This window comes from Primulina huaijiensis, chromosome 2 (assembly GCF_012295235.1).
Source record: "Primulina huaijiensis isolate GDHJ02 chromosome 2, ASM1229523v2, whole genome shotgun sequence".
Taxonomy (NCBI): domain Eukaryota; kingdom Viridiplantae; phylum Streptophyta; class Magnoliopsida; order Lamiales; family Gesneriaceae; genus Primulina; species Primulina huaijiensis.
In genome coordinates this window covers 21,977,647-22,002,725 of record NC_133307.1, presented here as the reverse complement: position 1 = coordinate 22,002,725, position 25,079 = coordinate 21,977,647, and the positions used below count along the sequence as shown (strand labels likewise).

The 25,079-nt window shown below is 33.3% G+C and overlaps 1 protein-coding gene across 5 annotated transcripts; it reads left to right on the top strand.

The window, feature by feature from the left end:
- Positions 1 to 4,807: 4,807 nt before the first annotated feature.
- On the top strand, positions 4,808 to 24,556 carry LOC140969924 (nuclear pore complex protein NUP160). Of its 5 annotated transcripts, none has more exons than XM_073431470.1 (27): positions 4,808 to 5,177; positions 6,295 to 6,427; positions 6,528 to 6,792; positions 7,070 to 7,130; positions 9,106 to 9,263; positions 10,347 to 10,444; positions 11,360 to 11,464; positions 11,549 to 11,646; positions 11,857 to 11,977; positions 13,533 to 13,715; positions 13,890 to 14,082; positions 14,242 to 14,798; positions 16,379 to 16,541; positions 16,822 to 17,099; positions 17,192 to 17,379; positions 17,828 to 17,904; positions 18,008 to 18,351; positions 19,095 to 19,163; positions 19,258 to 19,576; positions 19,887 to 20,015; positions 20,134 to 20,242; positions 20,349 to 20,426; positions 20,663 to 20,795; positions 21,386 to 21,493; positions 21,903 to 22,043; positions 23,678 to 23,851; positions 24,231 to 24,556. In XM_073431470.1, the coding sequence occupies exons 1-27, from the start codon at positions 4,990 to 4,992 to the stop codon at positions 24,270 to 24,272; spliced, it is 4,512 nt and encodes a 1,503-aa protein (XP_073287571.1). In that variant the 5' UTR covers positions 4,808 to 4,989; the 3' UTR covers positions 24,273 to 24,556. The 5 variants fall into 5 exon arrangements, with proteins under 5 accessions (XP_073287571.1, XP_073287556.1, XP_073287562.1 ...); XM_073431455.1 differs by having other exon boundaries at positions 20,630 to 20,795; XM_073431461.1 differs by having other exon boundaries at positions 16,819 to 17,099.
- The last annotated feature ends 523 nt before the right edge of the window (positions 24,557 to 25,079 follow it).

Genomic DNA, 25,079 nt, shown 5'->3' with positions numbered 1-25,079 from the left:
ATTTATATATATATATATATATATATTAATTATAGATAGTATAGATGAGTTGAACAATTTAAAATATTAGAGTTGTATATTTATCACTAGTTATAAATTTTGGTAAATCGACAAGCGCTTGGTCATATAATCGGTATCAGAGCCAAAGTCACGAGTTCGATTCGATTCTCATTGATGGTAAGGAGTGTAATTATTGGGAGCTGAATTATTGATGTGCAATAATTGTCTATGTTTGGTAGTAATCAAAACGAGGTGTTTGACCAGTTGTACGATTTGAAATATTAGAATTGTATTGTTACCATAAGTTATAGTTTTGATAAAACGACAAGTAATCGATCCTACAAAATATTTCTAAAAAAAACTCAACTAAATTTTGTGCGGGGTAATTGCATTAACACCTCCAGTAAAAAAGAAAAAAACGAAAAAAACGTCATACGTAAATTTAATAGCATTTTAGACCTCGTATTTTTAAAATATCCAAGCATAAAACCTCTTACGAGAAGGGTAATTGTGTCTGAATTTTGATAACATAAGAGTGACATGTGTTTTATTTTTTAAAAATAAATATGTATTAGCTTATTAATATATTTTTAAAAAAATTATATATTTAAGTCTCTTTATAAAGGGATTAATGCAAATATGCCGCAACAATATAACTTCTCGAGGACACGTGGATTGTGGAATTAATGTTTTATTTATACTCATATCTCTTTCTTTCTCCTATACTAATGCACCGACTCATTATATAATATTTTTTATAATTCATTTAATTTATATTTAAATGACGATCAAAATATAATTATAAGAAATAGTGAGGGACTACACTGTAATTTGATATATAAATTAAAAATTAAAAGAATAAAAAAATGATTTCAGTAAGAATTGAACCTATAACCTAAACTCTACGAAACAATGACTCTATCCGCTGAACTACATATAATTTGCATTAAAATTTTAATATTTTGTTAATATATATAATTATTAAAACAGATCATGACACCAAAGTTAGTTATTCTAAGTGTCTCAACTTTAATAAAATAGTATAGATATCACCGTCCACTTATAAGTGTGGAATTAAGTATTTCGAGGATTTAAAAAATTATAAAATACATCAATTTTTTTATTAAATTTATTAATATAAAGTCTTACAATTTCTCTTCCCACTTAGAGATTATATATATAATTATGAAATATGACTCTGTGATCATAATAACTGCTTAAACACTACCACACCCTTTTGAATTAAATATTAAGAAAGCCTTTTATTGATCTTTTTCGCGTGCCCCTTTTAAGTTGCTCAAACATTATGTTAAAAACAAAATTTTCATTAATTATTTTAACATAAAATACGTGTTTTTCGTGGCTTAAAAGTATCAATAAAAAAAAAAAAACAAATCAAGAAACAAGACAAGAAAATAATAATAATAATAATAGCGATGAATTAAAAAATGCAGGTTGTAGCAGTGGCTTCAGTGCCAAAAGAAATAGCAGCTGGATTACATCCATAGCAAACAATTCAGTAAGGCCATCTCCAACCACAAAATATATTTTGATGTTAATTTTATACTAAAATAGTACGATTTCTGCACTAAATACAACATCCATCTCCAACCTTTTTAACTCAAATCTTACACCAAAAAGAATATTCTCGAAATATTCTTTTTATTTTATATATATTAATTATTATATTTTATTTAATATATTTTTAATTATGAATAATTTTTATATTATATAATCAATATTATATTATTACTAAATTTATAATAAAAAAACAAAAAAAAAATTTAATAATAAAAATCAAATTTATAATTTATAATTAAAAAAAATGAAAACATCTGCGCCAAATTGGCTCAGAGGCCTTCAACCTCTGGGCCAAAATTGGCGCAGAGGAAGGAGGCTATGCTAATTTAGTGAAATAGCGCAGCCTCCGTTGAAACAAAATGGGCTGCACCAAAAGTGCAGCATTGAAGATGCTCTAAGATGGCTTTTGCTGCAGTCTGGATGGGTCGTTGAGAAGCTTGAAATGATTCTTATATGGTCACTTATATTGTCCAGGTAAATCTATTAATAATTCCATTTTTTTTTATTATCATAACCTTTTTTTTTTTAATTGCGCTAGTTGCACCAACCCTTTGTGAAAATAAGGCATAAAACCCACTTAAGAATATTAATAGGCTAATACATCATTAGTTTTTAAAAAACCAATCACATTTTACCCATAAGTTATAAAAATTAAGGCTCATTTACCCCTCAAAGTAGGGGTTTCATGCTTGATTTTTTTAAAACACGGGGTCTAAAATACTATTAATTCTATATATGTTTTTTTTTATTTTTTATTTTTTTACAGGGGTGTTAGATGCAATTAATACATTTTTTTGGGAATTTTTTATTCGATTTCTAGTTGAATTTTTTATAACTTTTAATTTTAATTTTTTTTTATGAAGTTGGATCCTGTAGTTCCCATCTATTGATATGTATGATTATGTGCCATAGTTGTTCCCATCTATTTTCAGCTTTTATTTATGACCATTATGTTATTTTTATCCATTTGATTAGTGGGATCACAAAAACTTTTATGGATGATCTGGTGAGTCAATTTTGTGAGACATATATTTTATTTGGGTCATTCATGAAAACAAATATTACTTTTTATGTCAAAAATATTACTTATTATTGTAAATATGAGTATTGATTAATCCATCTAACGGATAAAATTAATCAACGATATCGTCTCACATAATACCTACTAATGTGAGATCCAGCATCATTACACCTTTGGATATTTGATGCGTTTGAATTTGAAATATCGAGATTTTCTCTACTCAGTCAAGAGTGTAATGGATTCCAACGATTTACACGAAGAGATTGTAATAATTTCTAATTATGAACCATTCTTAAATAATTCTCTGATAATTTCGTTTAAAATTAAAGTACATTTGCATCCTACTCAAATGCAAGCTTGCGTAGGAGCTCATCTTTAATCAAATTAAAAAACAAAGGGTTTTGTTAATTAATTGCTTGGAACAAATTATTATTTTTTCCGAGTTAAAATTATTTTTTATGAGTTAAAAAGATAAGTAATTTTTTTGGGAGAAATTTATAAAATAATACATTTGACTGGAAAGTGGGAGCAACATGCTGCATACTCAAGGTATCCCTCGACTGATCTTGAGTTTCCAATTTGAACCTTGGTGCTTGAGTCTCCAGCTTGAACTTTGGTCAGTAATTCATAATTCATGCATTGACGTATAAGTTTGTATACTCATATATTATGTGCTTAGTTATTAGATCGCTCATGTTCTTGCTTTTATCTTGGACACTTTATTCCAGTAAGCATGTCTCAAGTTGGACAGGCCAGCGCGAACATGACAATAGCTAGAAGAGATCGGTGCTTCCAAATGAGGTTTATCTGTTGTTTTATTCAAGATTTATGCACAAGTATTTGATATGGTCGTTGTATAACATTTTATCTAGTTTATCGCTTGTATCGCACGATTGTATGATTCATGTTATTTCCGTTGGTTATGATATTTATACTCTGAATATATTTGATTAAGTTTTATTCTTGCTTGAGAATTTTGTAAAATATAGCCGTTCCAAATAAAGACGCTTAAATATTATTGATAAAAATAATAACTATGAATTATATGAAATAAATTAATAATAGTAGTAGTAGTAATAATATCTAAACATTTAAAATTAACAAAAATATTTAAAAAAATACAAAATCAATAAAATTTACAATAATAATAAATAAATAGTAATTTTAACAATAACTTGGTAAAACTGAAATAAACATACCAAGCCGGTTAACTTCAAAAATTCGATTTGTTTAAATTCTAAAATTTGATTTGTTGAAATTCAAAAATCTGAATTCTATTTTTTTTAAAATATGGTCAAATCGGTTCATTCGATTTAATTTTAGTTATTTTGATATAAAAAAAGAGGCTAAACCAAGTAAACCAATTTTGTTGTAAACTTCGTTTTTTTAATTGTAAGTTTTATTAGTTTTTAAAACTAAAATCTTATTTTTAAAATTTTTTGTTCCAAAACTTTGGTTAATTGAGATACAAACCAAAATAATCAAATTGTGACACATGCCATCTCTTCATTGTATGGAGTTGACAAGTATCAACTTCTCAATGGTTTGAGGCACTATCTATGTGGGTAGGGTCGAACAAACCTATTTTTGTTTAAGCAAAGATTTATTCATCCCTAATTTTGGTAATATTTTATTTATCATTATTATCATTAATTTTATTAACTTTGTTTCTTTTAATTTTTTTTAACATTATTACTATTACTCTGATTAGCTTATTTCATATGATTTATCACTATTATTAGTTTTTTTTTAAAAAATAAAAATAATTATATTTATNTCGATAAAATGATTTATTGGATTTGTAATTTTTTCATGTTTAATCTCGTCCAATAAATAGATATTATTTCATTGATTCTCGTGTGTGTGTATATATATATCTATACTTTTATAATGTATTATTAAGTATGAGACCCTTAGACTAACAACTCAGAGACACCAAAATATTTAATTCCATAATTACTTTTATAATCCTACTAAAACCTCCTCAAGTCACTCAATATTTTACATAGAAAAAAAATCGAAACAAAAATTCTCTTTTAAATTGAACAACTCTTCTAAATTGAAAATAATTTTGTGTTACTTGTTTAATATTATTTGATCAAAAAAATACATAAAAACATGTGCATCTTTTAATAATATGTGTGTATATATATATATATTTTGCCACAAATCATGAATATCAAAACTATGTATATTCACGACGAGGAAACCTTCCAGTGCGCTAAAATTCTCGGCTCCCCACATAAAACCCAAGTCCACACTTCTCGTCAGTTGTAACCCCTCTCGACGCTACGAACAAGGGACGGGACATTCACTCTTCCCAACCTTTTCTCCATTCGCTATAGCTACCAAATCAATAGCAGCAGCAGCTGTATCCGACGACGTCAATGGAAAACACCGGCGGGTGGCGTATGGCGGGGATGGAGGTGCCTCTACTCAGCACCGACTCCATCGAGTGGGTTCAAGTCTCCATCCCATCTTCTTCTAATTTGAATCCCACTACTTCTCAAAACCCAGTTGCCAAAGACTTCGCCTCTTGCTGCCCCATCGGAGATCCCCCCTCTTATTTTATATGGTAATTTAACCCCTTCTCCACTCTCTTGTGTATGTGTAGTTCGTACCTGTGTTTGTTTACAAGCTAGGAAAATGCTACTAGATAATGCTTATATTTCGTGCTTATGTCATTTATTCATTCTTACAAGCTCTAGAATGCTAAAAATTCTGTCTTGGATCTTTTTTCCAGTTGATTTTTGGAACTGCTATATTATGCTGTCAAAGTTTGATTTAATGGGCTTGCATAGACATTTCTATTGTTAAATGAAAACTGCTGTCTACCCAACTGAATTACACTAACTACTCCTATGAGAGAACGACACATAAATGACATGAATTTCGACTTGGACACGACGACTCTGACGGTGCAAAAATAATGTATTTTGGGTGCCATATTCACCTACATTCCAGCGCTCGTTCTTATTGCAACCATGGTTTGGAAGGAATGGTATCCGTGTGATGTCTCTCTTTCAGCTTTATCACAATGTTACGAAAAGATCACAATTATTCCATACATTTTTCGTTAAATAAAACATTATTATGTTTTTCAATAGAACTTTAGAAATACACTAATGTCATACCTCATACCATATGCTAGTCTGAGACTCTCATGGTAATATCGGCAGCTTTTGCTCCAAGCTAGCATATGTTTTTCCATGCTGTTACATTAACCATTTCCTGTTATTCACCTTGTGCTTCATGCGATCCCGATTATTTTGTTCTCATTCTGATACATCCTTGTTGTGACAAGGTCTTTCCTGCAAACCATGGTTGTGGTTGGTGGTTCAGGTGGACTACGAAGTCAACCTTGCAATCCCAAAGTTCCCATATTAATGGTTCTAGGGAAATACGGTTAATTAAGAATCAAGATGTTAAATTGAGATACTACTTTGTGTTACCCTCTTGTTACCTCGTGGATTCTTTACTTCCAATGACAATTTGTATTTTTCTTGACATTGGCATCTGTGTAGTTGGTTGCACATTTTGGAATTGGCATCTGGGTTATCACAGTGTTCTTCTCCTGGAAATTTTTGCACCATCTGTTTATGGCTTCAAAATCTCATTATGTTTTATGATCTTGTTCTCCTTTTGGCTTCTGCACCAAGTAGAGATGATCAACACCACCTTCTATTCCACAGGAAAACTAGCAAGAGCCATTCAAATATTCTGGAGCTTATGGAGTTGTCCAATAACAGTGAGATACCAAGGATTGGACTTCGACTCATTTTCCCTGACACTCTTTTTCCATTTGCTTTTATCTGCAAAAATGAGGTCTTTCTTCTATCTTTAATGAATTTATCTTGGTCGATGTTTCCTTTTGATTGTTCATTTTTATTGCCAGGTTTTAACTGATGCTTTCTTGTACACGCAGGAAAAGTTTACTTCTGGAAATCTTTTTTTGCTTTATGCTCTGACAATGTCAGGGGTTGCATTCCTTATTAGGTTGAGGAACAATTTTGAATATGGAACTTCTTCTCTTGTCCCAACTGATGAGATACTTGAGTATAACACACAAATTCAACCGTACAATGGAGCAATAAAAGCCGTTGCAGCAACAGCAGGTTGTCTTGTAATTGGAAGGAGTGATGGATCTGTTGGTTATTTCCAACTTGGCACAGTTGATCCAAGTGCTCCAGGTCTTCCGGAGGATCTTATCTTTCTTTTTATTCTTATATCACAGATATCGTCTCCATTAACTGTCAAACTTCATCTTATTTTATTTGGATCCACTATGATAATAATCCGAGATTGTCTTTCTGATTATAAACTATGACGTGTTTGTGCTGTTATTAAATCCAAAATAATTCTGAGCAGTTGCTAATTGTTCGACTACTGATTTGTTTATGTACTCTGCATTTTTTCAACTTATAATTATGGTATTAATCTTAACACTCTTCTTGATGCGGGGTTTAGGCTTTGTGTCTGAACTGCGAGATGATACTGGCTTTGGTCGGTTGTGGGGCATATTATCGAGGTACATTTTCTCATGTCTTCTTGATTGCTGTTCCACGAGGATGTTTCATTTCTGTTCAATCCACTAAATTAACTTCATTTGCTCTTGTGAAATAATGTTGATCTGTTGCTTAGGTTTCTCATTTTTCTCTCATGACAAAAAAACTTTTCTTGGATTAGGTTTTGTCTTCTCCATCTCTGTTCCTTGCCCTTCCTATCATTTTTACTAACTTTATCATTTTTTAGAATTTTCATAGCAAATTCCAGGTTTCTACTCGACGATTGATTTTCTTCACATATTATTTTATTTCAATTGAAGAGATTGGATATTGGACTGTTTATTTATTCACAGAAACTTATGGTAAAGGGATAACATCGAAAATAAAACAATTAAAAGTTTAAGAATTTATAAATCCATAATGGTTTATTTTTAATATCTAAAAACAAGATACAAGATCGGCCATTATCGAAATAGTAGAGAGGAATGATGGTTGAATCTTAAAGATAGCACATTTATGCTTTCACTTTTTTCTGACTAGAAAGGTGATAAATGCGTGAGAATTTACAAATTTATTAAAGAGATGCATAAAAAACCAAAAAGAGGATGATTAAAAGGGGGATGGAGAAGTTTACTTTGCGAAGCAGACATAAACTTCTTATATCACATTGGGAGCCGGTTAATATTAATACTTTTTTAAATATGATATACATGATTGATTTAGGGGGTGGAACATGATATGAAAGGGGCTCATTGGATAGAGAATCTTGGACCTATCTTCGTTTCTAATTTATTTAAAGTTTGAGCACCAAAACCTTATTTGTTTTCTGATTTTACTTTTAGATATAATTCTTCTCTACATTTCTTTAGGTTTATGGAATAATTTTCATAAATACAGAGGTGTTTTCTGAAAAGTTTTGGCTTTAAATTGCTGTAATATTAGGTCTCCATCTTAATTTTGTAAAGAACTAAATTTTACCACCTTGTTTAATTTCCCTAGCTCATGCGTTTACATTTCCCTGAAGAGGTGAATTGGGGAAATTTTGTCGCAAACATTTATATTTCTAATTGATGAAAATAGCTCATAAATTATTATTTTTCGGGTTAAAAATATAACTGTGAATGGGAATTTTTCATAGGAATTTTAGACAAACTAAAAGACAATAAGCCTGAACTTTGCATTTAGCTGGTTTACATTGTACCAATTAATTGCAATACAACAAAGGAGGATCACTTGGATACATACAAAAGAGTTTCGAAATGCTCAAATTAGGAGATGTATTTAAGTTTAGTTAAAAGCGAACTTAGGAAATAATTCATTGCGAAATCTCAAGTAATGAACTTGTTACTTACATAATCATTGGATGTCCACCAAATCTAAGTTCAAGGTGCAGCTAGGTTTAGCCCTTGCACCTAGTTGCAAGCCAAGGCACAGCTTGTCAATGGAGCATGTGCTTTGGTAGTGGAGTACAAGCCTTGGTTTACTGTAAAGCTCAAGGAGCCCTTTAAACACACCTTAAATGTAGGATGATGACTTTAAGGTAAATTGTGAGGTAATTTTCATTAATTTTTGTTTATAGAAAAATGAATACTTGTTTTACTATCAATCAATAGTTTGTAAGGTATCTGTCAGGTGCTATGTGGTGGAATTTTCTTCACATATTTAGATTCTAGGACTAGGATATCATGTCGCTTGAATGGGATGATTCAGTTACTCTAAACCATGTCAAGCATTTAGGTACTTGATTAGACTTCTGTAATTTACTGCATTTATTATTTCCGTAAATGAAAGTAAATAGCTTGGATCAATTGTTTTGATTCCATCATTTTTTTGGTGGGTATCTGCATCAAGTTGAAAAGTACTTAAAAGTTTATTTTGTGGAATATGCAATCAAACCAAACCACTACTCCATGGTTAACTGTAGAAGTGGTTCTGCCTTCTATTTCTCAAGTAAAGCCCTTACTTTTGTCAACCAGAATGGTTTTAATTGTCATTCAGGGGTCCAACGCTAGCTGGTGTACAGGATTTAGTAATATCAGAGGTGCACCAGAGAAAACTACTTTTTGTGCTTCATTCTGATGGGTGTTTTCGAGTTTGGGACCTTTCAACTCGTGGTAAAATTTTTAGTAATATGATGACAGACCCAACATTGCCAGGTACGTTCTCTTTCTTATATCATTTGTCTTATTGTTAATATTATCGATAATTTTGACTTTGCTGTGGCTTTTGAAAATTTGATCAGGAGTATTAATCAAAACTTCCCCTTTGTTTGAGGAAATCTAAATCTATAATAACCAGAAGAGGGATGTAAATTTTTTGCAAAATATTTTGGCTTAAACTCTCGGAAACCTGCTGATGAGAACCTCAATAATAAACTGGCAATACCATGTATCAATACTGCAGGCAACACTCCGTATGATGTCTACAATTTGGCTTGCTCACCACAACACCAAATCAAGATCCCAGAAGCTAGGCTAAGATTTGACTTAGAGAATAAGAAAATTAAGATGACACAACCCTTATGCAGATAAGGATTTGCCTCAGAGGAGCATCTCTTAAAAAGAGATGAAATACCCCTTGTCACTAGCACAAGCTAGAATCCTAAATGATGTTTAAATCTGACCTACCCTAAAGTGGCTTTCTAATCCCATAAGAGCCTGCCTTGCACTTGGGGCAGTTGAGCCATAACAGTTTCATTATTGATGTTCTGATTCATTATTAACCTATGTTAAATGAAGCACGACATATGCTAAACACATCTACTTGGACCAGTCCCCATCACTTCTCGCATTTTCCTTTTGATGATGAAATAGAATATTACCAGTAGAAGACAAACATGCATTATGAAAGCTGTTGAGAAATTTTATAGAGCTTTTTGCCAAACTATGTATTGATGTGTGTCGTTTCATGATGATTATGAGAAATGTACTGGGTTTGCACGCCAGAGGGATATAGGGATGTTTTTTGAGGATGTTTGGCATGAGTGGCATCTACCGTTCGTAATTTCTCAGATAGGGTTATTTGATTTCTTCTGATTGTTGGCACTTCTTCTGGTTAGTGTCTAGCAGATTTAGTGTAATGGTGTTTTCAGTCCCATTAGTGATCAAAGAAATACATTACAAAGAAAGACCTTCTCACATTATTTGAAGTGGACCTGTTATGCCTTATTTTCTTATGATCACGATTTTATTTTTAGCTTGCGATATGATTACAACATGACTTCTGTTTAATGCTTTCAGGTGCTTTGGTGAGGCTGTGGGTGGGGGAAGCTGATTATAATACAGGCATAATTCCTTTGGCAATTCTACACAATCAGCATTTGGTAGATGGAGAAAAGGTGACAAGACCATGCTTTTGGATTGTTAGCTTACCTGCTATATCCAACCTGTATCATTCTTGTCCGACCTTTACTTTTCCCATCCAACCTGATTTGCATGTTGACTGTCTCTCTGTTTTTCTGAATGAATGTTGGTTACTTTATATGTTTTACCTTGTATTATTAAGTGAAAAGTCTTGATTTTTGTTGTGCATTCTTTCTCTATCTGCCTCTCCAGGGCAATCAAATTACCAGGTAATTTAAGACCATAATGTTTTGGAAATATTGAGGGTTTTAAAAGCCAAGTTTGCGATAACTAAGTTTTTCTTAATGTGAGGTTACTGTTATCATGATTTTAAATTTGTTGAGGTGTTAATAGGATGCTTGACCAGTAACTTAAGACCAGATCTGTCTTTTTTGTCTATGGTCTTTTGATAAATTTGTTCGGGTGAGTTTTTAATATAGGGATATCTGTAGTAATTCAAGTAGAGAGCAGTTCTGATCATTGTAGTTGGGAATTTGAAGCAGAGAAGAACTGATTGGGAAGTATGGAAGAAACTGCTATAAAGAAGATGGAATACTTCACCACACTAAGGGTTCAAACACAATCATGTAGAAACAGTTCAATAATCGCAGATAAGGAGATAACTAAGATATTTTGTAAATCTATGGACTTCCAGGAGGTAAAAAAAATTGTTTTTAAAGTTGGGGAGTTTGATGTTTATCCACACAGAAATCCTTATGTCATTGGGATAAAATTACTGATTGTGTTGCATGTAAAAGTGTTTTGATTAATGCTTTACAGCAACTAACCTGTTACCGTATAGTAAAATATTAATTTAAACTTCTTTAGATTTTCAAAATGATTTTTGTCTATAAATGTAACTGGTTAGCTCTTTACATATATGTTACTTTCTCTGAATGGCAACTTGTTAGGGAGATAGCACGGATTCAATATTTCTACACGGTCTTCGGTGTAATGCCGGAGACAGGTTAACATTATTTCTGGAGCCTTCATTGAAACAAATATCATTACGGGAGGTAATTAATTTGTCAGCTTCTAGTTTGTACTGCTTCTGATAAACAACCTACTACTTCATGCATTTTCTATTCGAACTTTCTCAGGGTGAACCTATAGATATTTGTCTTACTTCAAACAAATTGTGGATACTCAAGGAAGATGGACTTGTACTGCACAACTTGTTTTGTGATGACGTCAATGAGTAAGTGCTTGGAGCGTATTGGTTTCTTTTTTATACACTGGCTAAATTAACCAGCACATGTTTTGCTCATATAATAATTTTTTTCACTTGATTGGATCTATATGGAATTCAGATGATGTTTTCTTTCTTTGTATTCTTTTGGCATCTTTTCTTGAATAATTATATTATATTGTTTGAGCTTCAATTTACTGATACTAGATTTTGTGTCAGGGGGTTATCATATTACTATCAATTGCAAGAAACATTCATTGCGGACCTTCTGTTTCAAAGTTCTGAGCATTCTTCAGCAGATCTTTTTTCGCTTGCATGTGCAGCATTTTCATCTTCCAAGGTGGTATAAGTAATTTGATTTGTTGATCTATTTCTGTAATTTGCGGTCGTTAATTTTGAAGTACCCATCAATATTCACATTCTAGTTATCTTTCAATGAACTTTTGTTCTGCCATGAATTTAGTTTGTTGCACAATGATGGCTGAAGAGAAAGGGTAAGCAAGAGGTAGTAGATTACAAAAATACCAACATTTGTTGATTTTGTTGAGCAAGTAGGTTATATTAATAATAAAAGAAGTAATGTTAACTGTATTGTCTTCAAATATTTTCCCTAAGATAATTTACTGAAATGAAAGTTGATGAACCAACATTCCTGAAAGCTTTGCCTCCTTGTGTAAGATTATGGTAAAGAGTCCAGTTTATCGGGGAAAATTAATTTTACAGATCAATAGGAAGAGCGGAGACTGTTTTTTCTAATGCCCATACCCTTGAATTGTAAAATCACAAAATTTTCTGACCTCTATGTGACACAATGTGCATTTGTACCTGGGATGCTAAAATTTGCTTTAAAGTTCTCTTCTTGGGATCTCTCATGTCATGATATCATAGTTAATTTCCTATTTTGCTGACTGGGGAAGCTAGGTGTTTTATGATTTCCTAGTGCTTGATCCGTTATTGGATTATGAACTTGTTTTTTTTTGCCTGATTTTTATTTAACTTATTTTTGATCAAATAGAGCGTTTCTTAGCTTGGTATTGGTTTTTCCATATCAAAGCATTATGCATCTTGTAATTGTACCATATCACATGTTAAGTTTGTTCAGGAGTTTGTGACAGGTCATGCTGATGAAAGTTTTTGAACTAAAAGTTAACTCTTGAATGGGTCAAATAAAATATTTATATTGCTGTGATATTCGTGCTTGTCTGGTTTGATTTATGGTGTTTCGAGAAATGTGTTGTTGGGAGATTGATATTGAAAAATACAATGCAGATTTGCTTTTTTTTTTATGGGGAGAAAAATTTTATATTATTTCTTTTTTAATATTTTAGATCTACCATGCGAAGAGTTATTGGGTTAGAAACATAATAGGATTTTAGTTATTTTAACGTGTATGAGATATTTTAAAATTATAATTTCAAAAAAAATAATTATAAAAAGACAGTGTATTGTGTTTTGATATATTATAATAATATGCTATACTTAGGAAGTGGTGAAAATTGAAACAAAAGTGATTATTATGTTGAGAAATGTGAAAAATGAGGTGAAAGTATTTTATGAAAGAATAAACGAAGATGACAAATTTGTTGACGTACTTGCGGATATCTTGAAATGTCCACCTTTTGTAACTATTATCTTTATTATTCTATTATAATATCGTTTCTTGTAAAAAAAAATTAAGATGGCAAATTCTTGGTGTTATTTCCTGGGATGGTGAATCCTTATGTGAAATTAATCCAAACAAAGTCAAGTCTTTTCTGACATGGGATATTATAATCAGGATAAACAGGGTTAGCTGAACGGATGGGTGTTCTGGGTTTCCTCTTGACATGTGTAGCTTGCCTGAATATATATTACGTGATTTGTTGGCATGCTGAAATCATATACGTGCTGTGCAGGAGGAAGTCGTCCCAATTGTCTCTTCTGTTTTTCTACGTGGGCTATTTTTTCCTGGTGTTCATTGCAATGCTGTTCTCAAGCAAACATTTGCAGATCATAACAAGCACTTCACTGATTCTGAATTCGGTTTGTTCACTACCAATGGATTAAAAAACGAAATATTGTCACTTATTGAGCATCAGGTATTGTGTTTGATTCTCATGTAGTTTGAACTGAAAAATCTGAAAGGCTGTCTTTAGTGGAAATCACCAGCCTTTAATCCTGGTTCATACCAAAAGTACACTGTATTTTGTTTTGCTAAATGGTTGAAGATTCAGGTAGTAATTTGGAGCTAATAACATTGTACTTTGTTGTAGGGTGGCTATGAAAGTCCTGTTTCAACTTTTCATTGTTGGAATAGGTTTTGCTCCCGGTTTGTGAATAATTGGTACAAAAATAATGCCGCATGCGGCATGTTCATTGATCCAGTCACAGGTGCAATTGGCTTAGTCAGGAGTAGGACAATATCTATTTTCCGTGGTTTGGTGGATGCAGAGCATATTATCTACGGTATAATAGACTTGGTATCATCTGTCAATTTTTTCATGAGCATTTATCCCTTCTCTTTAGATAACTATTCTCTGCAATTAATTTGTTTTTGGAAATTAGATATAGTTTAGGGACTTATCCATTTTGCATCGTTTTCTCAACTTTTACTCCGCCCACCAGGTTCCTTTGATGGGCTGAAGCATTTCAGCTATTGTGGCGATGAATTTGACTTGGAGATTCAACTTGATTTTCTCAAATGTGTGCATGATGTGAGCCAACAGTTGGGAAAAGCTTCATCAGCTATATTTTATGAGTCACTTCTATGCAGACCTAATATATCATCTGAGGATGTTATTCCTCCGTTTCTAAAGATTCTAGAAACTGGATATAGTTCTTCAATTGCAGCTCTACATATATCAGAACTGGGAGCTGATGCTGTATCAGAGAAAGAGTTGTCTAATCAGAGAAACCTGAGGAAATTTTCCACGGAAATGTTTATGTCTTTCCATGCTTTATGCTACAAAGCTAACTCTTGGGACAAGATCTTGGATGTTGCTGAGAGATACTTAAAGTTTTTGGTGCCTCAAAAAATGGTACTTGATGTAGATTTCGAATCAGTCTTCAGTATAAATTGTTCTGCTACGGTGCAGGCTACTTCCCAAATTGCCAAAGTGATGTTTGAATCCGCATTTGATGTTCTTATGCTGTTAAACTATATGATTAGCATCAGTGGGCAGGTTAGTCACATTAACTGCATTAGGGATCTAGAATTACAATTCTCATACCTCACTTTTTTCAATTGTCATTATTTCATTTTACGCCTTTTCTTTAAAAGTATAATTTTTGGTTTTGACGCTTTTCACGCCATGATTGGCCTTTTTAGAGGGCAATGATTTAATTACTGTCATGCTTTCCAAGGAGTTGTATGACATGTGTAATGTGCCATTGGAAATGCGATGGTTTTGAATTGGTGAAACCTTAGAAAAGCATAACAAAATAATTACACTTTGATCCCTCGAAACAACATATTTTCATGTAGTTTGGTAGCAAGGACCAGTTGAATTAATTTGAGGCAGATTTCTTTATTTCCTGGTCATTACATTTACTTTCTTACGGCTTACTTGATATGTATTCATCAAAACTTAGGCTTCTGCCGTTATAACTGATTTGAGCAAACCTGATTCCTAGCAGTGTTTATACCACTTATCTTCTAATCAATCGGTTTAAAGTAAAATAATAGGCATGGAAGAAGCAAATAGATATTCTTAAAATTGTCCCTTAAATGTGTTTCTTTCATGAGAAATTGCCTTTTTCTAGGGTATGGGTTCTTTTTTCGATGAGCATAAATATTATTAAAATACTTAAAATTTACAATTACACCGGGCATACCCAAGGAATGTATCTACCACATCAAATATTCATTCCAGCATATGAAATGTCGCATTTTGGAAAGTGCAGATTATTTAACTCTTGTGCTGTCAATAAAGGCGCTCAGGAACATGTATTTCATTTGTCATAACTCATAAGATTGTTTTAGGTTTGGCGTCCTTAAATGGGGTTGATATGGGAGGAATCAGGAATAGAATTCATTAACATTAGGTTGAAGTTATAACCATGATCTTAGATTTTTGATCATGACGCATGTTAACATTCGTTATGTACTTGTGTATCAGACCATGAAAAAGGTACAAGATATCTCCCACACGAATAAACAAAAAGCCTAACTTATTTTAAGCCTAGCTTGTCTTTTTATTTACCTTGTAGTATTGTTTTTGTTCCTCTGAGAACACATTCCTTTTATGAAGGTATCAATGTCAAAAAAAAAAAAAAAATTACAGAATAAACCCTTTTGTTTAAATACTTTCTTATCATTAGGTAGCTTTTACGTTTAAACCCGTTATGGTAGTTTCTCTGGGGATAAAACTGAGGCTGTGTAAGGGGTATCTCCATACTTTATTATATTAGAATTTTTCTGTATTTAATTAAGCTTCATGATATAACTAATATTTCTGATAGTTATTCTGCCCTCTAGATCCTGCCTATGTGGAATTCTTATTACATCTCCCTGACTGGAAACATTTCTTTCTCTCTCCGAGTCTTCAGTCATTATAAATCAAGTTTTGACATCAGATTCTCTTTCCTTTTGTTTTCAACAACTCAAAATGAAAGGAACCATCACGAGTAGTCCATTCTTTACTTCCCAAAATTCACATTGCTGGCTCTATTTTCCGCGAAGAAGGAAATAATTATTTGCGCAAGATGGCATTTAGAGTTTTACTTATTGTCAAAAACAATCCTCCTTTATTTTCTTTTGCAGATAAATATGTCTCATTCCCATGTTTCAAGAGTTAAGGTTGAGTTAGTTCCAATGATTCAAGAAATTATTACAGAGTGGCATATTATTTATTTCTTTGGGACTACACCATCTGAATCTCCCTCAGTTGAAGATTTTAGCTCTCGGCTTTCATCCTTACAAATTGGTAAGGACTGTATAAGGTTTCAAAATGTCCTCTGATTTTTCACATTGCAGCTGCTTGGTAGTATACTAATATGTGATTATTGAAAAAATGTTGAAAAATCTCACAGGGATAGATTTACTTGTTTAAATAATTAGTACTAGTATTATTTGAATTTGTGGTTCACATGCTGTCTTATTGATGCTAAACATTACTGATTAGCATTATGGTAATTGAGGTATTATGCAACTGAATTGCGGACTCATTAGATTTCATCCTGATTCCTGACTTGTATTTTTAGCAGATAGCAATGTCGATAGAAGGCTGTGGAATGGGAGGCTTGGGAAATGTGAATTTTCTCTAGCATTTATCCTATTACTGAGTATGCAAAATTTTTTGGGAGATCTGAAGCATCTTTATTTAACTCGGCTTCCAAATCCCTGTAACTTGATCAGTTTAAGTCTGGAATTTACAAGCTGGATGATATGGGGAAGAGCTGGAGAAGAATCTTCTGTGTTCTTCAGCAATTCGATTGATCTTGCGCTAATCTTACTTAGACATGGGCAGTACAATGCCACTGAGGTTTGTTGCTTTGGTTTCTTCTATGATTGTACTACATTTACCTACGTGCTCAGGTTTGGTTAAGATTTCTGAAATATTTTTTTTCCATCTAGTATTTGCTCAGTTTAGTGGATGTTTATTCGCGCAAGGAGAAAATCTTTGAAAGTCTTCAGGACATCGATAGGAAAATGCCTACGCTTCTTCATCTTCTTGGATGTTGTCTTGTTGCTCAGACACAACATGAAATGCATGTACCAATTAAAGACAGAAATGCCTGTGAAGCTGTACGCTGCTTTTTCAGGCATGTAGACTTCTTTGTAAACCATGATTGCTGGTTTATGTAATCGGAAAAAAAGTGTTTTAGATGTAAATGTTTGTTTAATTTCTTGCTCCCCTGTACACGACTCTCTGTCTGCAACTTGTTCGTTATGCTTTTCTGTTGTGCTCATCCAGCTTTGTTTAATTTTGCTTTTTTTTTCTGTTGTAGTAGTCCTTCACTGGGTTTTCCTACAAGGTGTTATTGGTTATCTTTGATTTGATTTCTTATTTATTTTGGCTATAATTCCCATATATTGTTGCATATCTACATCTATTTTTGATTTTTTTGCGTAAATTTCAGTCAATTGTATTTTGCGTGTTCTCCATCAAACCTTCTCAAGGATCTAAGTTTTGAACATCAATTTAATTTCTCCTAGTCGATGGGAAAAAAGGGGAGCACTAGTTATATATCCTTCAATTTTTGTTTTCAGAGCTTCATCAGTTAAAGGAGCTTTTGCAGCTTTGCGAAGTTTGCCACATGAGGCAGGATGGTTGCTAGTTGATTTCAGTTACGTGAAGCAGTTAATCATTTCTTTCGTGGATTCTTTATCGTGAAAGATTTTCACATACATGCAATTGTTTTATTAAGTATGCATATCTCTTTCTCGCAGGTAGCTTTACCTCAGCTGCAGCATGGAAGCTTCAGTATTATCAATGGGTGATGCAGCTATTTGAACAGTTCAATATGAACGACGCTGCCAACCAATTTGCTCTGGCCGCACTTGAGCTGGTTGATGAGGCTCTTCGCCCTGTAGATAGTAGCTCACAGGAGCATTCTATGGAATCAGTGTCTACTGTAAAGGGACGACTTTGGGCGAATGTTTTTAAGTTGACGTTGGATCTTAATAACTACCACGATGCATATTGTGCAATAATATCAAATCCAGATGAAGAAAGCAAGAGTATTTGTTTAAGACGATTCATTATAGTGCTTCATGAGCGTGGTGCTGTGAAGGTTGTAGATATTTCCTCACCTCTGTATCTACATTTCATTTTTTTGGCTTGTGACTACTTTTCTTTGTCACCAATTTTCTCTTTATTTTTTAAAGGTTCCTCATGTTTAGAAGTGTTGGAAACATCAATGTACCAGAAATCAAGGATTATGAATCTTGAAATCAGGAATTTTGTTAATTTGATGTCTTGGTTCCTTAATTTCCTTCAATTGATGTCTTGGTTCCTTAATTTGGTTTATAATGTAGTGATACATTTACTATCATTTAGTGAATCAATGAAAATAATTATTTTTTCAATTATTCTCGTGAGAGTACATAATGGAGACGAATATTGAATTCAGCCATTTAACCTTCCTGAACCAAGTAATAGCTATTCCCTTTTTCCGTTGCTTGCTTATTGTTTTAGAGGTTGTTTTCCTTTATTTTCACTGTGTACATGTTTTAATCTTCATCCACATGAGTGTTCGTAGCATGTTTGTTATCTCTAAACAGTCTTTAATCCACCTGTTAATATTGATCTAATTGCTTGTTCTATGTTCCAAGTGAGAAGGTTAAAGTTTACTGCAAAGTTCTCCCTTCATGAGATTTAAGATATTGGAAACTTTTTTCCCTTCGATTTTTTTAATGGGAAAAACCTATTTCAAATGATGGTGCATTGACTGGACTGAGATGTTTTCGATGATGCAAATATGCCTCAGGAATCAGGATTCATTTTGATGGATTTTTGTTTTCTCATTGCCCACAGATGCTTTGTGACGGCCAGTTTCCATTAATTGGTTTAGTGGAGAAGGTGGAGCAAGAGCTTGCTAGGAAGGTTTGATATGATTTTTCAAAAAACTGGAATACTTTGTTTAGGGTCATACTTGACGAACTAATGTAATCAAGTAATTAACATATCTGCTCTGCAGGCTGAGCGTTCAGATTTTTCAACAAAGCCAAATCCTTTTCAGTTACTTTACGCCTTTCAGATGTACAGACATAACTGGCGTAGTGCTGCTAGTTTCATATACATGTACTCCGTGCGATTGAGAGCTGAAGCAGCGACAAAAGATAGTCAGTATAGGTCTTTGGCTTTGCAAGAGAGATTGAATGCTCTATCTGCTGCTGTTAATGCTCTGCAGCTTGCTCATCCTGCGCATGCTTGGATTTATTCTCCTATTGAAGAAACTTCGCATGACAAAGACAATTATCCAAATAAAAAGGCTAGGCTGATTGTGCAGGAACCATGTAAAGTATCCAATACGATAAACTTCCAAGTATCAACTATTTGAGCAAATATACCACATTTGTGCTGAAAATGGTTTCATACACGAATTCTTCATTTTTTGCTAAGCTGTGTGGTATATTTTGTCAATTGCATCAAATAAAGTTGTTGGTTTTTTTTTTATCAAACGAGTTAGTTGCTTGACTTATTGTGCACCATGATATGGTCTCGCAAAAGCTGCCAGGCTGGTCTCAACGAGAACTTTCCTACTTGTGCCTTTCTACTTGTGTTATTGACCGATGACAATTCCTTGTCTTTACTCTTATATTTCAGCTCCTGTCGATGATTCTCTCCCTCAAAAGTCACAATCTTATTTGGATGTTGAGAAACTTGAAAGTGAATTCGTCTTAACATCAGCAGAATATCTGCTCTCATTAGGAAACATAAACTGGACCTCTACTGGTATGTTTAAACTGGTGACACTTATTTGGAAACTGCAAAGAATTAATTTTCTTAGTCTTTCCAAGTAAAAGCTTTCCAGAGGTCAATCTTTGTTTGAATCCTGCACTTTATCTTTTAGGATACGAGAAACCGTCTTCCGAGCTTATTGATCTGTTGGTTGAAACAAATTTATATGATATGGCTTTTACAGTGATATTGAAGTTCTGGAAGGGTTCTGCTTTGAAAAGGTATTACTCCTAGCTGTCCTATCATGTCATTCTTTAATGATGAGCTGTTAAAGTCCCTTGATGTCTTTGATGTTCTAAAATAATTAAGGTATTTGATATTGTTTAGGGAACTTGAAAGAGTCTTTATGGCCATGGCATTCAAATGCTGCCCGAGCAAACCAGTCTCCTTACTTCTTGGCCAAGGGTATTAAACATAATTTTATATGTTAATACTGATTCTTGTTTTGTTTTCGACGTTTTGTATAAGTGCAACATCTATTATATTTCCTTCTGCTCACACCTATTCAATTTTATGAAGTCAAAATGTCTCATCGGTTAGATTGAAACTTATCAATAAAGTTTTGTTCCCTTTCCGAGCTTGTATATTTATGCGTAGTTTTGATGCAGACAACTGATAGATAATATGTCTGCCTTCCCCAGTAAAGATCGTAGAACACATGGCCTTTTGTCGACTTCAGCACACCACGAGGCTGTTCAGAATTCAAATGGGATGTTTGCACCAGGACAACAATCTATAAGCGGTGGCCATTGGCTAACACTTGAACTCTATCTTGTCTGTACTTTTTTCCTGTCGTTTTGTTTTCATTTGAATGTTTTATCTTGGATTAGCTGACTGTAAGAGATTGAACAACATAAGAAGTTGCAAAATTTCTCCTATGCTGTGCATCTTTTGCCACAAGCACTGGACACAATGTTTTGACGATTAAATACTTATTGGCAGTGACATAGTCTTCCTAGAAAGTTTCTTTTTCCAAATTTTTGGCAAGTGGATTGTGATTTCAATATTTTCATTTAGATCAAGAAGTTTCCACTTGTCTTAGGATAATGCAGTTTCCAGCCAGTCATTTGATTCCTCTGTGATTTTGATGTTTATATAAGATATCTCTCAAATTTTGGACCGTCGATGACTCGACATCGTTGAAATTCCTTTTGAACCTTTTACTCCATTTATTTTCATTTTTAGCATCTTTTTTTTAAAAAAAATTATTATCTCAAACTGATTTACGATTTCTTTGGCTTGCATGTCAGTGTGGTTTTGGCTGGGAGGTGTTCTATATGAAATTGGTAGTAACTTGCCTGTGTGGATCCAATATTGAACCTATTTTTTTCTTAAACACTATTTGTTTGGGTTATCGACTACAGGACAAGTACATGTCTTTTCATCCGAGATTACCATTAATTGTTGCCGGAGCACTTCTTTCAGCTGATCCTCAAATTGAGTTACCTCTTTGGTTGGTTCGGCTTCTAAAGGTAACTTTTGGCATAGGATTCTGCTAAAGGATCAAGTAATATACTGTCGTGATACATAATTAAGTGCAAAATTTGTTAAGTGAACACGTTTGAAGCATGTAATGGGTGTAACTTTAACAACATATACATTTAGATTTATAAATTTGTGTCTTTTTGAGATGTGGCCGATTACAACAATGGTACCACAATCGAAAGCTGGATGCCAGTTCTTATTATGACAAAGTAAATTGCCAGACTTCTTCACAAGTTATTGGATCTAGAATGGGTGAAGTTGAATAATTTATATAGGCAGATAATAACTCATTATTTGGTAGGCTTAGCAGCATCGTGTTTTTGTTTGTTTCTTTATTGGGAAATAATAAACCCATAAAGCAATCATGCTGTTATTTCATAATTTTTCACATGACAGGGTGTTCGAACTGAAAGTAGTTTTGGAATGACCGGAAGAGAGTCAAGCCCGGCATCATTGTTTTGCCTGTATGTTGATTACGGCCGTTACGTGGAAGCGATTAATTTGTTGATTGAGTACGTTGAAGCCTTGGCGGCAGTTGTGAGTTACCCATATTTTTTCCTTTTAGCAGTTGGATCTTGAGGTTATTGCCCAACATTTTGCTGTTATGTTCAGTCTGGTATCCAATATATACTTTCAGCTTTTGTTTAAAAATTCATCTCTTGGACCTTGAGAGTATTGAAAAAAATTCTTTGCCAACTTCTGTGCTCTAGAACCTAGGTTATGTGTAGACATTTTAGCGGTGACTGAATTGGATTGGATTAAACCGGTTCCAGGGTGTAAAGTAATGGAACACGACCAATCTGGGAATATACGGAATTGTAGTTCCAGATTTACCAGATCGGGTTAGAACATAACAAATTGAACTGGATTTGACCGAATTGCTGACAAAGTTGGAATGGATTAGCATAAGGTGGAGACCAGATTGAATTAATTTTTTTTATTTTCAATCAATATGTACTTAAATATTTTATCGATCAAGAACTACAAGTGAAACAATAAGTCATTAAAAAAATAAATAAAATTCTTACAATAAACTATGTTCTTATTATTGTATTGCAATAATAAATTAATAATACAAATTGGTTTGGATTGGTTCAGAGTTGGATTCGGATCAATTTGGATGTCTCCTTGTCAATTTTCTAAAAGCCAATCCAATCGAAAAAGAATATAGGATGTGCGAACCAGAGTGTACCGGATAGGTTTTAGATCGACCCAATCCGTTAACCATCACAAGTTATGTGGATGGACTTTCAAGTATAATTCAAATTTGAGATATTAGCATTGTTTGGATTAGCTCTTGAATGCAGCTTGCTCAACTTAAAACCTCATAATTCAGACCAAGTTTTTTGCTAGTTCCCTTCAAGGTTTTTTACGAAAGTTTTATCTGACAAATTATTTCATATTTCAATTGAATGGTTAAAACAGCCATACTTTTTAGACATGCATTTTTCATTTGTTCTTTTTCAAATAATCCTTATAGGCTTATCCTATATCATATTGGAATCCGAGAATTTAGGTAACTTCAGGAAAATATGACATGAAATGTCATCAATTTTATTGGTTGAAATTTCACATTGACATGCATTTTTTAGTGTGAAAATTATGTCTAATAATCGGGTGATCTGGTGGAAAGGGTGTAAATTAGGATATTATTTCCGCAGCAATAGTCCGTAAAGCATCTCTTGAATCTCCACTACATCATGGACCTTTCTTTCGCTTGAGATGTAGGTCCTTGATTGTCAAATTCGATTCCATCCATTAGGCCTCTCTCCTTATTCTGTCTTGGGTGTGACATGCACATTCTCTCTCAATCTGTGGTTCTTGTTTTATGTCCACGACTCGTATATACACGAGAACTAAATCAACCATATTTTAATTTGGCAATTGTGGGTTGAAAAAGTAGCATCCTGGCAGAGCTTCTTATCAACAAGTCTGTGATTGCCATAGACACTGCTGGATTATGGAAACCAAGTTATGATTATTTCATTTTAGTTCTTTTTGGCTGGTGTATTTCTAGTTTGCTTATACACCTGACAAATGATGGAGGTTCATGTTTCTCTACATTTATGTGAGGAAGCACAAGTATTTATGAAGCTGGCATTATCACGATGGATATACTCCTTCGTAAAAAGCTTAATTTGCTAAGAACTTAAAATTTTGAATATCTGCAGCGACCAGCTGATGTTATCCATCGTAAAAAGCCATTTGCAGTTTGGTTTCCATATACTTCAATTGAACGTTTGTGGTGCTTGCTTGAGGAATCAGTTAGATTGGGCCACAGGATTGATCAGTGTGAAAAGCTGAAAAAGTTATTGCATGGCGTGTTGTTGAACCATCTAAATCTTGTAAGTTCTTTATTATACTACCCTTTTACACGTTAGCTGGATGTTGTGTGTTAGAGTTGGGATGCTCGCTGTTTGTCATATGCTATGATCGTGTGAATTTGTGAAATTGTCAATTGTTAAGGTGTTTGGTGTCTAAAAATAATTAAAACTTTTAATGTCTGTAGCAGTACATTATATGAGTATGGTACCAGTATTCACCTCATAAATTGGTGTGGTGTCCTCATAAATTGGTGTGGTGTCAGCTGATACCATAATATACCTACTTGATTTTTTTGAAGGGAAAAATCCAACCTTGTTACCGAACGATGATGTATAAAATGGTTTTCTACAGCGATCTCTTATTATTGACTGACATGATGGTTGTTTTGTTAATTGACAGCTGAAAGTGGACTCCGATGATGCTCGGTCTTCTATAATTTAGTGTATCCGTAGTCTTTCCTGCTGCACTGTGAGACTTTCAACCATTATCTATTCGGTTGGTCTACCTGAAGATTTTGTGGTTGAAGGCTGGTTGTGTAATATTCATTTTGTGCATTAAGTTGTATTTATTTTCTTTTTGAGCAAGAGATGTCCTGAGAAAGGAACTATAACGAACTTTGAGGCCGGATGTATTTATTTGCTGGATGAGCACTTGCTGAGATCTCAATAGATGGAAAGTCACATATAAAAGCAGGGCTGTATTTGATGTATCAGCTCTTTAATTTCGATGTATCTCAAGTGAAGTTATCGTTGATGGACACTTATTTACCTCCAAATTCACTCTGTTTTTAAATGTTCTATTTTCACAATTCGTTTGTACTATTTTGCATTAATTAGTTATCCCGCTGACATAATTTTTACGTTTACGACTATCTCTGTTCTTTTTATGTCTATATTTTTAGAAATATCTCCACTTATTCCATATCCAGAAATGAGTTTTTTTTTTTAACACCAAGGGTTGAGTTCATTTCATTAAACATATAATTAGTGTACAAGAGCTTTTAAAAACAAAGGAATAGAATCATAGTGCTCCGTGTCAGTCCCTTAATTTAAAACCTTGTGTGCCAAAAGGTGCCTGCATTTTTAGCTTCTTCTGGGCGGTGGATTACAGTGACTTCAAGTGGACATGGCTACATGGGCAGAAGCCAGTTGCAGCAACTTTAATTTGAGTCAAATTCGGATTATTTTTTTAATTTAATTTAGCTCTAAAATTTATTTTATTTTGGAATATAATCATCAAAAGAATTCA

Bases quoted from the DNA above. Each gene is read 5' to 3' on its own strand.
- LOC140969924 (XM_073431447.1), top strand. From the start codon at position 4,990: ATGGAAAACACCGGCGGGTGGCGTATGGCGGGGATGGAGGTGCCTCTA. The intron at 17,100-17,191 runs GTTTGTTGCTTT...TTTTCCATCTAG, and splicing joins GGCAGTACAATGCCACTGAG to TATTTGCTCAGTTTAGTGGA. The intron at 22,044-23,677 runs GTGAGTTACCCA...GAATATCTGCAG, and splicing joins TTGAAGCCTTGGCGGCAGTT to CGACCAGCTGATGTTATCCA.